Source organism: Anoplophora glabripennis, unplaced genomic scaffold (assembly GCF_000390285.2).
Source record: "Anoplophora glabripennis isolate ALB-LARVAE unplaced genomic scaffold, Agla_2.0 scaffold55, whole genome shotgun sequence".
Lineage (NCBI taxonomy): Eukaryota > Metazoa > Arthropoda > Insecta > Coleoptera > Cerambycidae > Anoplophora > Anoplophora glabripennis.
Genome location: NW_019416774.1, coordinates 674051 through 690930, shown reverse-complemented (window position 1 = coordinate 690930; position 16880 = coordinate 674051). Strand labels below are relative to the sequence as shown.

The window sequence follows — 16880 nt, the reverse complement described above, 5'->3', positions numbered from 1 at the left end:
CATACAATACATACGTGTGTATACTTCCTAAAACCGGCTTTAGAAACACACTTTTAATTTTTTGACGATAATTTTCATGAAAATTCTCAAAAAATTAGAATGCCGTCTAAGGACGGCATCCCGTATCCAGTTTGGGCCGCAGAATACGCCGATGTAGTCCATTTTTTTTGTAAATTGCTTTCCTGAAGGAGAAAATTGAATATCTCGAAAATTCCTCGAGCTAGAGAGAAATTCGTTTTAGTTTTGGATTTGCCAGTACCGTTATAGTCTGGAGGAATTTTTTCAGATTTTTCCGGGTCCCTAAAATTTATTTGACGAAAAAATCGATTTTCTCAAAAATTTTTAGGACTCCGAAAATTCTGAAAAAATTCATACAGACAATAACGACCCTGACCAATCCAAAACTACTGTCAGTTCCTCTTTAGCTTCGCCAGTTTTCGAGATTTTTTATATATTTCCTTCCAGTTCCAAAGCTTTTGTTAGATATGCAACATACAATACATGCGTTTGTATACTTGGCTGCATAATAATTCTTAAATTCGCCTTTAGACACACATGTTATTTTTTTGACTATAATATTTAAGAAAATTCTCAATTGACAATTTTCATGGATTATCGATTTTCTCAAAAAGTTTTAGGATCCAGAGAAATCTGAAAAAAATCGGGTAGACTGTAGCGACCTTGATTAAATCAAAACTAGTCAGTTTTTCTCTAGCTCTTTTAGTTTTCGAAATTTTCGAAATTTTACCTTAACGCAAGCACTTACACAAAACCGACCATTCCAGCGTTTTCCACGATTTCATTTCTAATATCGCCTTAACAAATATTTTTGTGCAAGAGTCACTGAATAGTTCAGTCACTATAGATTCATATTTTATTATGCATTCATGGCCTGTCATCTATTGCTAAGGAGCTGCATTGAACTACTGGATAAATCGAAATGAGGTAGCCAACTGAAACAATTGCTCATTCACTAGAGCGTAAATTAAGCGTCTTATGCATAGATGGCGCTGCTACTGTTCTGGAATTTACCCACAGATGGCGCCATATAAAAGAAATAGAAAATTAAATGTCTATTTTTTGATATTATTAAATGAGTATAGGTGGCGCTGCAACTGTTCTGAAATTTACCCACAGATGGCGCCATATAAAAAAATAGAAAATTATGTTTGATTTTTGAGATTACTAAATGATTATTCGATTTTGATTATAATTATAGGTTATGTTTTACTGTATCGGTAATACTGATGAATGATTATTGTAATTTTGAATTATCATCATTGTAGTTGTGAATACTGTGCTAATATAATGAATTTAATAAATATAGATGGCGGGCAAATAAATTTTTCAGACTTTAAATTGATTATACCAAGTGTGTCAGTTGGAAATGTTCCTCAATTAACAGTAGATTTATTAATAACCACGTTTGACTTTAAAAGAGTATCCACAATTTGGCATCCAGCGATACTATCGTCGATTGGAAGTGATCCATATTACTCAAACATATCGGAGATATATACAGCTTGTGAACTGTACATTAACGAAGAGTTAAAACTGGCTACAATACAGATAAGATCAACTGTGGAGAATAAATTAGCTGTGAAGTTTTTTAATGACTTGCGAGGCCTAGTACAACATTTAAATTTTAAGCATACATTTATACTGTCAAGTGCGTTTGATTACGAGTTGCATAACGTTCTTAGTGAGAAATTTTACTTTGTTAGTACTAGTGAAAATAATGAAGTCATGGAAATTAATCATATAAAGCCTTTACAGCCTGCATTGAACGGGAAATACTGCTTAAATGGCGGTGGATTTGCTGTCAAACTTTTCCAAACGCTTCAACAAACTTTATCTTGTACATTATTGATAAAATACGTATCGGAAGGGGATAATCGGCCAGATGCAGTTATGATGTTGCAAAGATTATTTGCCGTACTCGGAACAGCAGAAATTCCTCAAAGGATAAAATGTCCCTCTTCATGGCAGTTCGTATTTGGAGGACCCCCGCCATTGGGTATATATTAACAGCTATATTGGTGTAAATATTTATTAATAAACTTATATAAATATTTTAGAAAGTAGTGTTATTTTGCCCCTCCTTGGAATTCCATTCCTTGGAATTTGTATAAAACATTATAAGTGCAACCAAAATAAATACAAGTATTAGTACACAAAGCCTAAAAAAAAACAAATCATTAAAATACAGAATAATAAATTATACAGAATGCTGCTTACAGGGTCACCAATATAAACACTAATTTTAGATCGGTGTTATACTCCTCAAGTAACATACTACGCATTTCCTGTTTGATACAAACGATTATATAAATATGAACTTATAACCTCTGATACGACCAAATGTTAATGTGACAAATTAATGTAATGCAGTGTTTTTTTTTTATAAAGGCAACTAGATTATTTTAAATATAATATTCGGGAACGAGAAATATCAGTGGAAAATGTATTGTGCAAATAAGGAAATCCTACTGTTTTACATGTTTTTTATTCAGTTTAATTTGGGACAACCATTGTCTTCAATACTTGTACATTTTTGCAGGAACCTCAGAAATTGCCCGCTATCTTGTAGTCTTCTCCGCAATTGCCAGTTATTTCCGATAGGCAGTGGCGGAGGTGTGATTCTTAGAGAGCAGACATTTAGGCATTCGATATTGTTTATTGAAATCAATAATCAATGATGCAATATCTAGATTTAATGTTCAAAATAGTCCCCAAATAGATTAATAACTAACAAAAAAATAATAAACTGCATAACATATTTCTACACAATCTTTCTCTTTTTGAATGTATTAAAGCTAGCATTTTGACGGTTTTTGTATTCCGAGATAAAAAAATCCTTATGGCTGCCGAGTATCTATTCCCGAATTCATGATAGTTTCCTTTCACTGAAATGATAATGTTTTTCCCGACTAAAAACTCTGAACGGTCCAAACACATTATATAGAAGGCTGAGGGTAGATAGAGGAGACCGGTACATGGGAACTTTTAAATTTTTTCCTTCATATGAGGGTCAACATGAAGATGTGCATAAAAATTCAGGAAAAAGACAAGTTTCTCCTTATTTAGTTGTTGCTGAGACATTTTTCAAGAAGTCACGGCAACTTATTATGAAAAATCTGACGTAACATTTTTCCACATTCCCCAAATTTCATATTAAAAATTATGCAGGTAATTAAAAACAAATAGATTTTTTTTGTATTTATTTCTTTTAACATTTTATCGCAAAAGTACAAGTAAATTTATTTACATTTTGTGCAAAAAATTAGTTCAACATTTGTTCAAATTGACTTCCACTCTGTGTTCTCAACCTGAAGCGGGGCAATTATTGTACCCGTAGCGTAAAATTATCGTAATTGGCCCAAAATTATCGTACTTATCAAAATAACATTCATAATGAATTGTAACGATAGGAGGTAGCTGTCCCCCCCCAGCTGCTGGTCTGCTGGGGAAATCGTGCTCTTCGGTCGGAGGGTGGGTGTCGTACCCTAAAGGTTTGGGATTGAGCTCCAATATAAACACCGCTAGTTCAAATTATACTTTTAATAAGAAATTATGTCACAAAAGAAACAAACAAAATAAACAAAAAAAGAAACGATTCCTATACAACAAATAAAATTTCGGTACTTCTTCGGTCCCGGGAGTAGGTTGTAACCTCTGGTACCCTAGAGAGGATTTTTAATGTCTTACCCTTCCTTGGACTACTATCTGAACTTACGTACACTATTCGATTATTCCGCTTTAAACTAATTTATTTCAATTCCTGTCATCACCAATTAATACAATCCACTTATTTATTACAGATCCAAGAGTAAAGAAAAATGATTTCTAGTTTCTCGCGCTACACGTACTAAACCGGTCTCTTCCCTTTACGATGCCTGACTCCCTCTGGTCTCTTGCGTATCCCACTCCAGCCTTTCGTGGAGTAAGCACTTTTATTCTCTGGTGTTATAGAATAAATAAATCATATTAAATGTAATATTGATATTTATATAAGGTGTGGCGTGGACACCTTCCAAACGATGTTTGTAATAGAAAAGTTCTGTCCGTGTGCTGTACGATGAGTTATGTGCTGTAGACCAGCTGCATAAACAAATCGTTATTGAAAGATAGAAAGATACTTCTCAATTTTTAGGGAATTTTTCAATGCAAAAGTACAAACTAAGAAAAACGGATATTTAAAAAAATGCATTGTTGTTACTGCAAGAGTTTGCAAACAAAACCACATCCGTAAGCATCTGTAGTGCCAACTGCGCGAACTAAACAAACTCCATTAAAATATGGAACAAAATGAAATAAAACTTACCATTTCTAGAGAAAATGTTGAAATTGATCCCCAATAGCGTGGTTACAGGCATGGCACCGATGCAACCAATTTGGGCGAATATTTTTCCAAATTCCAGGTATTCCCCTAATTGTGTCAGCAACTTCAAGTATACGGTTTCGCAATTCTTCCACTGTAGAGTATTGTAAACTAATGACTTCAACTGACTATAAAGATAAAAGTCCGTTGGAGTTAGATCGGGTGACTGAAGTGGCCATGGCACAGGACCAAAGCGTTCAATCCATTACCGAGGAAATATTTCATTCAAAAGTGTCATTACTTCTCGAGTACTGTGTGGAGGAGCCCGATCTTGAAGATAAAACATGCGTGCTTGAACTTGTAATGCTAGATCGTCAAATAATTCAGGCAACCGGTTCTCCAAAAAGTCAGCATATGTTGGTCCATTTAGTCGTCCTTCAAAGAAATAGGGACCCACAAGTACATCGCCTATTATGCCAGCCCAAACATTTACCGAGAACTGATGTTGACAATGAGTTTCCCTATTCGCGTGAGGATTTTCATCGGCCCATATGTACATATTATGGAAATTCACTTCATCACGGGGAAATGTCGCCTCATCTGTTACATAAACATAAGCAGGAAAGTCTACTTGATTGGCACATTGCAGTAAAAACCATCTGCAAAATCACATTCATTGATCACAATCTGAGGGTAAAATCTGTTGAACTGGTTGCAGGTGATAGGGGTGCAACAGCTAGCACCTTAAATTGCGATGTACGGTACGAGATAAGGTTGCTACTTGCTGCGCGAGTTGTCGAGTACTAATTGTGGGGTCTTCGTCAAGATTTTCCAACACTGCATCTTCAACATTAAGGTTCACTTGCTGACCATGTCCGTCTCCTCGAGGAATAACACTTCCCATATCTCGCAGCCGCTGAACGCATTGTAGGATTGTATTTGCATATGGGGGCGGCCATCGTTCTCAGTACAACCTAGTCGCCACGAGCGCATTTTCTCTGGTTGCACCATACACTAACACCATATCGACATGTTCGGAAATAGTAAATGCATTGTTTTCTCGGTACATTGTAAAACTACTTTGTGCACAAACTAAAAAATTAAGCAAAGTAAGAAATAAGAATCTCGTTTTTAATGTGATCGGCACGCTATTCTAATTTTTTAGTACTTTATAAAAATTACACTGTCACTATCGTGGAACTTCAAAATAAAAGCTTTTGTCTGGAATCTTTCACTTTTTAACACTGATGGGTCGATGGACGATGCTTTTTAATAATTAAGTGATTAATGAATTCAATACAAATACAAAATCGGTTGACCGAACAAATTTTTTGACAATGTAACCTAACATTTTCAGTATTAGTAGTATTAGATTGTACCGACTTAAATTATAAGGTTGCATATCGGGTCGCATAAAAACATTTTCAAATTTTTTAGTAAATAACACAGGGTAGGACTTCATTTTCATTGAACAAATGAACTTTAATTTACAAAAAAAAAGCGCGAAGATAAAATTTTTTTGTTTAGGACTTTTCTATTACAAATATCATCAGGAAGCTGTAGTTTAATTTTTATAGAATATACACGCCACACCCTGTATATGATGCAATTTACTTTACTGATGGTGACAAGTAAATTTCACAGCAAGAATGCGACAAATGGATGAAATCAGGTCTCTGGATGAAACGATTGACACATGAGTCGGCAAGACAGCACACGTGACCTAAGGAAGGAATGTGCCAATAAATAGCATTGTTAGCAAAAAGAAAGAATAATGGAAATTATTGTACAATCTGCGTGTACTATCATAATATGTTGTAGGCATAAAATTATCGTATATGTACGATAATTATCGTATGGCTGCAAACACTGCTTCCTCTATCTTCATGGCAATACACGAGACGATGCTCCAATATTGCCGAACCTTATTTAGAAAATATTAATTAGATCCAACAAAACTGTATTTCGAAAACAGTTAATTTTAGAATCATGATACATGAAATATAATCAGAAAATGTTGAAAAATGAAGGTTTTCATATGAAAAAAAAAGTATTAACGACTTTATTAAAGTTACTGCTGGCTGCCATAGTGATTGCAAAGCAAGTACGTTGTTTGGTTGTGCCAAAAAGTCAAACAGCAACAACTCATGTAAAAAAATATATTCTTAATCATAAATAAGTATACATAGTTATTACTAAATCATATATACACACACATATTTTTTTTAAACTGCTTCTGACATATCAGCCGTGTTCTGATTTTCATCACTTCCATCTTCTACAGTGGAACAGTCAAGATTTTTTTTATTCAGCGAGGCTGTAAATTTGACTATATTCGTTAAAACGAGACGCTCTCTAATATTCTAGAACCCAGAAAATTATAAACTTTTTTCCTAATATGATTTTATAGTCGAGGAAATGAGACACTGAACCTCCCAAATCTGTGCAGGAAGATGGTTCGTGATGCGGTTTTTTGTATTTGATTCATTAGAATGTCCAGCATGTTTGTGACCCAATGAGAAATGAAAATTGCATTGGTGCATAAGAAAATTGCATTCTTAAAATTGCATCTCGAAGAGTTAAAATACGAAAAATACCACGATAGCAATGGTCTCGAAGGTACCTAGTGCCCAGGGTGGCCGGTTTCCACGTCGTCTCCTGGAGTTTTGTGGAAATCCGTTATAAACTTAGCCGAAACTCATTACCTCGGTGTTTTTGAGGTCACTTACCTAAAATTTCATCAATGCTACTAACTGTATTAAAAGCGCCAAATTTTAAAAAAAATGTTTTGGATAATTTATTTAGATATTCGATAAAGCTTATGATGATGGCATCGGTACCTCGGAGACCATTACCGTTGTAATATTCGTGTTGAGCGACCCCAAAAACCCCGAGGTAACGAGTATCGACTAAGTTTATAACGAATTTCCAAAAAACTCCAGGAGACGGCATGGAAACCAGCCACCCTGGGCACTAGGTACCTCAGAGACCATTGCCGTCGTGATATTCGTGTTGAGCAACCCCAAAAACCCCAAGGTAACGAGTTTCGACTAAGTTTATAACGAATTTCCACAAAACTCCAGGAGACGACGTGGAAACCGTCTACAATGGCACTAGGTACCTCGGAGACTGTTGCCGTTGTGATATTTGTGTTCAGTGACTCCAAAAACCCCCGAGTAGTAAAATTGGACTTATTTCCGTCAATATTTTCCCAGTTATAAATTTTTTATTTTTTAACTCTTCGAGATGCAATTTTAAAAATGCATTTCTCTTATGCACCGATGCAATTTTCATTTCTCATTGATCACATAGGGTCACAAACCTTCTGGATGCTCTAACGAATCGAATGCAAAAAACTGCATCACGATCCATCTTACTGCACAGATTTCGCAGGTAAGGCCGTTTTTAGTGCTTTATTTCCTGGTCTATTAATACTTACATCTCGTATTTCATCGCATATCTTCAACAAATCCCTAATAATTAGTTTATCGGATATATCCAACAGCAGAAGCATCTTGGATAAAGTTACATTAAATTTAGTTTTCGGGTTATCTTTTATTTCGAAACAAATTTTTAGCGCTAGGTTCGCCTGAATCTGGGTGTACTGAAAAAATACGTTCGTTTTAAAATCATCCAAAAAAGATGGCTTTCAAAGTATTTTGAAATAAAATTCAAAACGGATAATTTTTTTTAGACGAAGATTATTAAATGTAGATGAAAAATTTCTATTCTCTCTGTGGAACTCACCTTTGGTGACGTCTTGCACAGAGCTATCATGAAATTTGCGATATTGTCGATGTTTACATCTGCTAGGGGGCTAATTTTAGGAGCGTATGCCAATACCTTTAAAGTCATAAGTACAGCCTGTTCAAGTTGGTCGATAGTGGCCGTCATAGGTACTCTTTGCAACGTAAATCCAATTATTTGAGTGAGTTTTTGGGCGTCATCATTTTCCCCATCTAGAAAAGTACACTGAATAAATGATATAAACAAGCACGTTGCAAGATTTATATACCTGAAGCTGGACTACACCATTTTAATACAAGACGGGAAATAAGCGAAGACGAGTGTATCGTATCGCTCAGTATCAACTGGCACAGACCCCAGACAGCTTTCTCCTGAATCTCGTATTGCTAAAACGGATTAAATTTGTATGCAGTTTATTTGTTTTGTAAAAAAGCTACGTGTTTTCCATAAATTAAATTCTAAACGAGGTGTAACGAGAATGAACTGTAGTAAATAGGACTTTATGTATGATAGGATAGGTAAATTTGAGCCACCCTGTATAACTGTGTGGTTCGGTGAGAGGAAGTTTAGTCTGGAAATTATCGGACGATAAGATTTGCTTCTCGGAGAGCAACTTCGCGACAAGTTCTTGTGGGAAGCGAGCGTCGTCGGTTAAATGTCCATCGCGGTGCAAAATTTTATCGTTCCAATAGGAACTGCGTACCAAAAGTGAACCCGAGAGGTGGAGACGGTAAATCGCCTGGTGGCAACTTCGGGTACCAAAATTTTGTGGAATTTGCTAAAATTAAAATTGAACTCGAGACGGCTCGAGTAGAAAATTTTACAGTCAGTCGTTGCAGGGCTCTGGGAATCGAAAGTAATTGTGAGGATCCGGGATGCGAAAGTCGTTGCCAACTAACAACCGTTGCTCCTATCGTAAAGTTCGGCGATGAAGCACCAACATAAACACCTATATTTTGAAGGCATATAGAATTCAATCGTGGATGTGATTCGCCAACTGACAGATCGTTTGTTGTTCAGGTGATGAATCATAAATCTATGCCATTTGTTTGACAGAAATTTTTTGAAAAATAAGGGAGACCAACCGCCGAAGGCGCATCATTCTGCACCAGGACAATAAACTTTTTGAGAAAGTCCAATTGATAAGCCATCCACCGTGCAACCCTGATTGGACCCCCAATGACTTATTTTTATTCCAGCACATCAAAAATAAATTATGAGGTCAACGTTTTTAAACAACTGAGGAAGCAGTAAATGCGTTCAAAATGCACGATTCGGTTGTACCTCGATCGGAATTGAAAGAAAGCTTTGAAAATTGGTGCAAGCGCATGCAAAAGTGAATTGATCTTTATCGAGAATATTTTGAAAAACAATAAAACCATATACAGTTGGTAATAAATTATACAGGGTATAGCAAAAGTATCGGAACAGCAGAATCACTGGGCGGGAGAGCATTTTAGAGAAAAATGTTGACCTTGAAATGATCTTCAAGATCAAGGGCAATGTCAAGGTCGCCATCGGACAGCCAGGGAGAAATCCTGAAACTTTTGTATTTAACATTTTTCTCTCTAAAATGCTCTCCCGTCGAGTTATCCTGCTGTTCCTGTACTTTTGTTAGTTTGACCTTGTGGGGGCTCCAAGGTCGAAAAGGAGGGGTCAGTCAAGGTCATATCTGAACGTCAAATTTTCCGCTCTTTTCTTTTCTGGGGTCAAAAGTATAGGGTCCCATTTGAAAAACCACATTTGACCTTGAAATGATCTTTAACGTCAAGGTCAATGTCAAGGTCACCATCGGATAGCCAAGGAGAAATTCTGAAACTTTTGTATTTAACATTTTTCTCTAAAATGCTCTCCCGCCAAGTTATGCTGCTGTTGCGGTACTTTTACTATACCCTGTATAGTACACTGGCGCAGATTTTGTAGTTCTTTCAGAAGTTTTACGTCTGCGAGTTTTTCAATTTTGAGTTTTGTTTGATCTATTAACTGGTGGCTCAGTCAGTGTGTTTGTATTTCTGTAAGTAGGGGCCAGTTTTTTAGGGGCGATAGTATGTGTTCCCCTGAAAATGAATCTGAAATCTTTGTTTTTTAATCAAATAAATATTCGAGTCATAATTAGGTTTTTAAAATACACTTTAATTCTTGTGTACGTCGTCACTGTAATACTCATGTATTCATAACGATATTGTTGGCAACCTACAGTGCACGTGGAGGGAGATAGTGCGGGTCACCGGTGACGAAGGGAAGGCGATTAGTTGTTGTTCCACATTTGAAGACAGTACATATAATTGTGAATTTGAATGTTTTTCATTATTATTAAATTCCAAACAAACTCCGTACCCTGAGGTCCACATAGTTAAAAGTGGTAAGTTGCACATTTAAGAGATTATGTGAGCTTTTAACGCTAAAACGCTAATGCTGGATGGGAACAAATTCAGAGAAGTGTGTCTTATGAAAAAAATTATACAAAAGCACAAATCTTACAAAATACAGTAGTAAAACTAGGCGTTACAAATGAAATATGATAACAAACCTCATCATCCATAAGATCGACTAGACCCTGAATTAAATCGGTAAGAGAAGTCCCACCAGCGAACACCCGCTCGTGGGCTTCTTCCATACTCTCCGATGGTACATTGTCATCTGGGGCAGCAATTAACTGGGCTCCGTATATTCTCAGCAAGTCGACGGTGGCTCCTATGCACACAATGAGTGTCTGCGTGTCGCACTCTTCTCCACTTTGATACGCAAATATCTGAAAGAATACACAATTTGTTTCAAATTTTTTGTGGTTATGAATGACTCTATTTTTACCGGAGTTGAAAAAATGTGAATGCCGTTCGAAGCGCTGTCTTTGTCAACGATGCAACATAAGGCGTAACATCTTAGTGCCTTTGCTCGAACGTTATCGTTGTCGTGTATTAACAATTCTTGGATAACATCATTTTTTAGCGCTCTAAGTGTTGAGTTTAACTCGGTGATTTGCGGTGATAACAGAAGACTGGCCGCAACGTCTAGATATTTTATTATGGTCGGTATGTCGGTCCTTTTCTGTACTTGTTGTGGTACGTCCTGCGAATTTTTCAATTCCTTATATGCTGCGTTAACTTCGATAAGTTCTCTTTTAAAACGTTCGGCTTCCATGAAATTTTCTTCCTTTACAGCCGTGTTTTGTTTCTCTAATAAGCAGTTTATTTCTACCATAACTTTAGATAGCTAGAAATAATTATAGCAGGTATTTTTAAGAGTTTCATGTGTTTTGGAGCTTAATTTATTTATCATTAATGTTATTGCTATTCTTTTTTTGGTTACTCATTCAGCTTTAATGAATGTCATAAATAGAATCGTTTCGAAACGAAAACAGTAAAAATAATGTTTTTTTGTGTACTTTCCACAGAAATTGGATTGGAGACATGTAAGAAAAGTTTATTTTTCACTTTCCACTACAATCCACGATATGCGAAATCCAAAAAGATAAAGAACGTAAGCTTTTGAAGACTTAACAATTGAAATTCTTGATAGTATTGTTGAGAATTTTAAAATATAAAAATTGACATATTGACAAACATGCAAACAGCAATAAAAAATAAGAAATATGAATATATCACAAATTATAAGAAATAGTCGTACCGTAATAAAATAGAAAGCAAATTAAACTTTTACATTTCTTTTTCAAACTAAAATGTAAAGAAACAAAATAATGCAATAATAAATAATGCAGAAGATTTTCCTATGCTTAAGCAGTGAAAACCACAAAATTCGATTTTTTTTAATTGCATAAATTGTTAGTACAACTATTCAAGAATACATTGCAAAATTTCAAAACGAAATTCCTATTCGTTTCGATTTTACGAGTCTAAAACCGAACGCCGATCAAGTCAGCGCTCGGGGGCAAAGCAGTAGGGTGGAGCGCTTGTTCAGGAACTCGAGCTCAAAAAGTTATGAAAATTGTGTTTCTTTATGAAATTATAAAGAACATGAAGCGACAATTGGGATTTCATAATTTTAAGGGTTTTTTATTCAAAATAAGTGAAAAAAAATGGTGAAAATCGATACATTTTTTCAAACGTGTTAAAACTTCCTTTTTGCACAATTTTTACCCGCAATGAGGTTCGTATTCTTAGAAAACATGCAGGCAAAACAACTGTTTTGCTTTTAGGTTAAAATTGCGATAGCCCATAACTTCGTCATTTTCAACACAAATGACTTGAAAAAATTTGTAAGTATAGTTCATCATATTGATAAAATAATGTCGAAATGGTAAAGGGGCTTATAATAAACGAAAAAAAAAAGAAATGCCTGAGCAGGGGTAGCGGAGGGTTAGATTTGGGGGGTTGAAAAGTTGTGAAAAATTTTTTTTTGAGCAATTTTTCGGTTTTTTTGGGCCACCCTAATAAATATATCTTTTTTGAACTGTCATTCATTTGAAGACAAATCAGTCTTTCAAGAATTAATTAAAATAATATTTCAATTATCGCCTGAAAACAACTCATTTAACAAAAAAAAAACAAACTTTTTTCTTGAGCCTACTGCTCAATTAAACATATTTTGAAAAGAAGCAGTGGCGTACTTACAATTTTTTCAATTAAAATATTGAATATTATGTTGATACACATGATATAGGTAGAAACAGGAAAAGATTCTCTTGAAAGAACATCTTTTTATAACATTTTGACATATATCAAGAAAATTCAGTTTGTTTTTGAAAAACTGATGAAAAACTTTGCCAACACTTTTGAAACGGAAATTTTGTGGATACATATGCAACGTTTCTGTCTATTTTAATAGCCTTAAACAGGGTTCATAGTTTAAAAGTAATATTAAATTCCATGACTTTTCCAGACTTTCCCCGACTTAAAATAGTTTTCTCTTTAAGAACCCAGAGCCGGTTTTCACAAAATTTCCAGTTGCAAACATCATATTCCCTGACTTTCATGAATACTTTTAAAATTCCCTGACTACTCCCTGTTTTTTATGAAGAACAATGAATTCCGACTTTTCCCGGTATTCCCGGTTTTCCAGGCCGCTATCAACCTTGTTAAAATATTTCCCTTACACCCTGAAACACCCCGTATTGATTTTTATTTTTAGGTCTATACAACTCACTTGAAACTCCTTTTCTCGTTCCCTTTCTTGAGACTTCTCGGGATCCATGGGAAACATGATTTCTGATATTACCTCACTAACGAATTGAGATCTGCTATTAACATTGGGAATGGAATTTTCCAATGACTTAATTATGACTTCGATTACGTCTGACATAAGATCGACCTTTTCTAAAATATTGCACACCAACGAATTTAAACATTGCCTGTTAATAATATCTGCAAAATCATAAGTTTTGATAATTAGAAATAACTGTTTGAGGATGAACTGTTTTTCCAAAAAATCAACAGTCGCAGTACCCGTTTCCTTTTTGGAGTAGTACCTAAAAGTTAAAATATTCATTTTTCCTATACGAATAAGCAATTGGTTTTGTGCACTTCCGAATCTGTACAAAATAAAATTGCGGCTTTATAAAACACGGATTAAATAAATAATTCACATGCGAATGGAGTACGATTGAGTCGTAAATCCACAAAACCAGTACTAAGTAAATTTAACATACTCTTTCACATATCGGCAGAAGAAAACTAATTCAGGTACAACTTTATCCAATTCGTCCTCGAATTCTTCACGTTTACTTAAAAACTGAACGTAAAGTCTCCAGTAACAGGCAGTTTCCCAATTTAAACACTCCGCCGGTATTAATTTTGTATCGTCCAGGTTTAATAATTGCGTTAGTTCCCTTAGTGGTTTGGTTCTATAAAACTGAGAGTAGTAGTCCCATAATTAAAAAATAATTTACCTACTTAAAAATGGTTCTTAAAATATGTCCGAATAAAATTAAAGTTTCTTCAATATCACTTTCATTAGCATCCAACCTTACGGACTTCATTAAAAGTAAAACGTTGTCCTGGTAGTGGTCCAACCAATTTGGGATCAAGTGTGTAGTCATAAAATCTACAACTTTATCCGAGGTATCTAAAAAGCCACAGTGGAGAATGTGCCTTTTCTGTGATATCTACAAAAGTAAATTAATAAAAACCAAATACAGAAATTTTGTATGCTGTAAATATTTACCTTGAGATATTTCGCAAAATTTGTAAGTCTTTTGTAAGCAGCTAACCTAACATTTACATCCACATCTCTAATTCTTTTAATAATATGATTGGTAACATCTGCCCGTAACGCGATATTTTCAATGCATAGCAACCTTACCTGTAGATAATAAAAATTATTAGTTAATACCTTTATTATTATTCTAAAACGTTGAGAAAAGTCTACCTTTGCTAAGGTGTCATGGTTCATTAACCCAATTAACTCCATAATAATTACATCTTGTGCATTTGTTGGATCTTGTAAGCGATGTAATGCTAAGACTGCCTGTTGCCTTACTATATTTTTAGGATCCTATAAAAGTTTTGTAATATCAACGAAATGAATAACGTTTTGAAATCAAATAAACATTAAAACTACAATATAACAGCAAATTGTGTGTGGAAAATTCTTACATGGATACGTTTTAATAGAGATTCCTCTAATTTATCGCACAATAAATTACTAACATCAGATCCGACCAAGTGATCCAATATTTTATTGATTAACTGGCATGATCTGAATCGTACTATATCGTTCTCCAGTTCAGATGTCTACAATGTGTAAAAAATATTAATGGGCATAATTAACAATACTGGAACTTACCTCTAGAAGATATGAAATTATTTCGAATACAAATGGATGTTCTATGTAGTTATCTGTTTCATTACAGTCTGGTTGATTGGGTTTAAGTACCGAACAAAAGCTAGCCACAAAATTCATTGTTTTTTCAATAAATGTTGTACCACCGTCTGTTGTTAAGATGGGTACTAAAATTTTCTTAAATTCGGTAGTAAATAATTCGCCATCAGACTGCAAATTTTGTTATTTAACACAGTCGATATATATTTGAGGTTAACTTACAGTTTCATAAAGTCTCTTCAACAAAACTGAATTTTTTTGATGAACGGCTGCTGTAACCTGTGCTGAATTAAATATTTCGGTAATATGTTTTCTAATTTGGTTTATATCATTTACTGTCATTTTCATTTCTCGTTTCGTTTCGATGGGACCGTGCGCCTAACCGTTAATAATTCAAATTTAAATCGAATGTCAACATTGTCAAGAAACCATTGAACAACAAATATTAAAAAAAACATAACAAAACAAAATTCCCTAATATACAGGAAATCTCTATTAATAATTAGGCAATTTTTATTGTTGTTTTTTATTTCATCATCGAGTTTGTTCCTCAAAATTGATGTTTATTATGGTTTTATCGGTTTATTACAAATTAACACCTGAGAAAACTGCTGCTGAGTATATGTAACAACTTATTTGTAACGTTTGTGCGAATATCCACTTATTTTAAATGAAGAAACTGACACTTAATGGAACCCATTATATGTCAAGTCCAGTAAAGGGACGCGTGATCTATGCGCAATAGCAAGCCCCGCCCCTAGTCCACCAACAAGCTTAGCTTAGCTTTCAGCTATTGAGGTTGTCACTTAAAGCGACATAAAAAATGAAACTAGGGTCTATTTTTTATAAATAGGTTAGACAGGCAGTGAAATTTACTGTTTTCTATACTGTGCCCCTACGGGCATGGGCGAAGGTAGGAATTTTGCTGGGAGTGAGCCTTGAGGGTACATTTGGTCTGCCAGCTAGGTCGACCAAAAATATAATATTATTGGATCGTTTTTTTTTCTGGGGTGGGCAAACTAACGGTTCATCGCGCTCATAAACATAATCTTTTAAATGTACAAATTTACAATATATGTGCTTATTCCTGCATAATTGTTGCGGGTACGAAATTTTTACTAATATGAGGAAACGAACGATTTGTACCCTGGTTTTATAAGCTAATCTAATGATATGTATAAACTGATCAAAATTTAAATGCGCGCTGGCATTATCTAGAGCGGTCTGAAAGAGATCGTGTTTGGGGAATCGTGTCTTTTTTTCAGTACACGTAAAAGCAATTTTCACTTACCTTGATATTTTTTATTTTACTGTTCATATTCTACTTTTCCTATTTCCCTTGAGTGGACGGGCAAATTATAATTTAACCTCAATCTCGGTGTGCTTGTAAATAAATGAACCAAAACTTAACATCAACAAAAATTTCTTTCTTTATTTTAATCACATATTAATTGAGCTGCATTTGTTATAACTATTTCCTCCCTTTTTAGTACACTGCGTGTACCAGAATGTACTGTGTAGCTCACTTAATAAAATTGTTTAGCAGATACATGGAACATATTGTTTAAAAGAATTATGTATTATTTTTGAACAATGATAGAATCCATTTTTAGCTGATTATTATTTATTAGCGATTAAAAAATTATGTTAGGAAAATAAAGAAAATTTTGGAATTAATTTTTATTTAGTGATTATTTTTGTTGAATTTATTTCTTTGTATTTATTTGAGTTAAAAAAGTGTTTTCACTACTCATTTATCTTTTGGGAAAGTGGCAATTGGTAAAAGTACACCCAATACCTGCCCTGTATGATATTGCGTGAGTGTGGATCACATACTTCTATCCTATACTGATCATTACCTATAGTTTCAATGGATGACCTTGTTTCCAAAAAGGGGGGGCGAGACGTACTCCGTGTGTTTTGCGCATGTTCCATAATTAGGCGCGGTTGCATTCAAATTTAAAAGATTGTCACGGCATGCTCTGTACTATAGCCGATTATATACATATAAGATATTAAATCTATTTTCACTGAG

At 34.6% G+C, this 16880-nt stretch overlaps 2 protein-coding genes across 3 annotated transcripts; one reads left to right on the top strand and one right to left on the bottom strand.

Moving 5' to 3' along the window:
- The first annotated feature begins 1206 nt into the window (after positions 1-1206).
- On the top strand, positions 1207-2075 carry LOC108906049 (proteasome assembly chaperone 2). Its single transcript, XM_018709191.1, has one exon. The coding sequence runs from the start codon at positions 1252-1254 to the stop codon at positions 2026-2028; it is 777 nt and encodes a 258-aa protein (XP_018564707.1). The 5' UTR covers positions 1207-1251; the 3' UTR covers positions 2029-2075.
- A 22-nt stretch (positions 2076-2097) lies between these two features.
- Positions 2098-15211, bottom strand: LOC108906048 (condensin complex subunit 3-like). 2 transcript variants are annotated; one of them, XM_018709188.1, is made up of 15 exons: positions 15068-15211; positions 14810-15016; positions 14620-14757; positions 14393-14518; positions 14189-14326; positions 13918-14129; positions 13674-13868; positions 13172-13493; positions 10880-11281; positions 10599-10820; positions 8337-8454; positions 8069-8280; positions 7761-7925; positions 6543-6684; positions 2098-2180 (listed from the first exon to the last, which is right to left on the bottom strand). In XM_018709188.1, the coding sequence occupies exons 1-14, from the start codon at positions 15191-15193 to the stop codon at positions 6547-6549; spliced, it is 2721 nt and encodes a 906-aa protein (XP_018564704.1). In that variant the 5' UTR covers positions 15194-15211; the 3' UTR covers positions 2098-2180; positions 6543-6546. The 2 variants fall into 2 exon arrangements, with proteins under 2 accessions (XP_018564704.1, XP_018564706.1); XM_018709190.1 differs by lacking the exon at positions 2098-2180 and having other exon boundaries at positions 6467-6684.
- Between the last annotated feature and the right edge of the window lie 1669 nt (positions 15212-16880).

Coding starts and splice junctions, on each gene's coding strand:
- LOC108906049 (XM_018709191.1), top strand. CDS start 1,252: ATGATTATTGTAATTTTGAATTATCATCATTGTAGTTGTGAATACTGT.
- LOC108906048 (XM_018709188.1), bottom strand. CDS start 15,193: ATGAAAATGACAGTAAATGATATAAACCAAATTAGAAAACATATTACC. Junction 15,017..15,067: donor TGAAGAGACTTTATGAAACT/GTAAGTTAACCT, acceptor CAAAATTTGCAG/TCTGATGGCGAATTATTTAC. Junction 7,926..8,068: donor TGTGCAAGACGTCACCAAAG/GTGAGTTCCACA, acceptor GTATTTTTTCAG/TACACCCAGATTCAGGCGAA.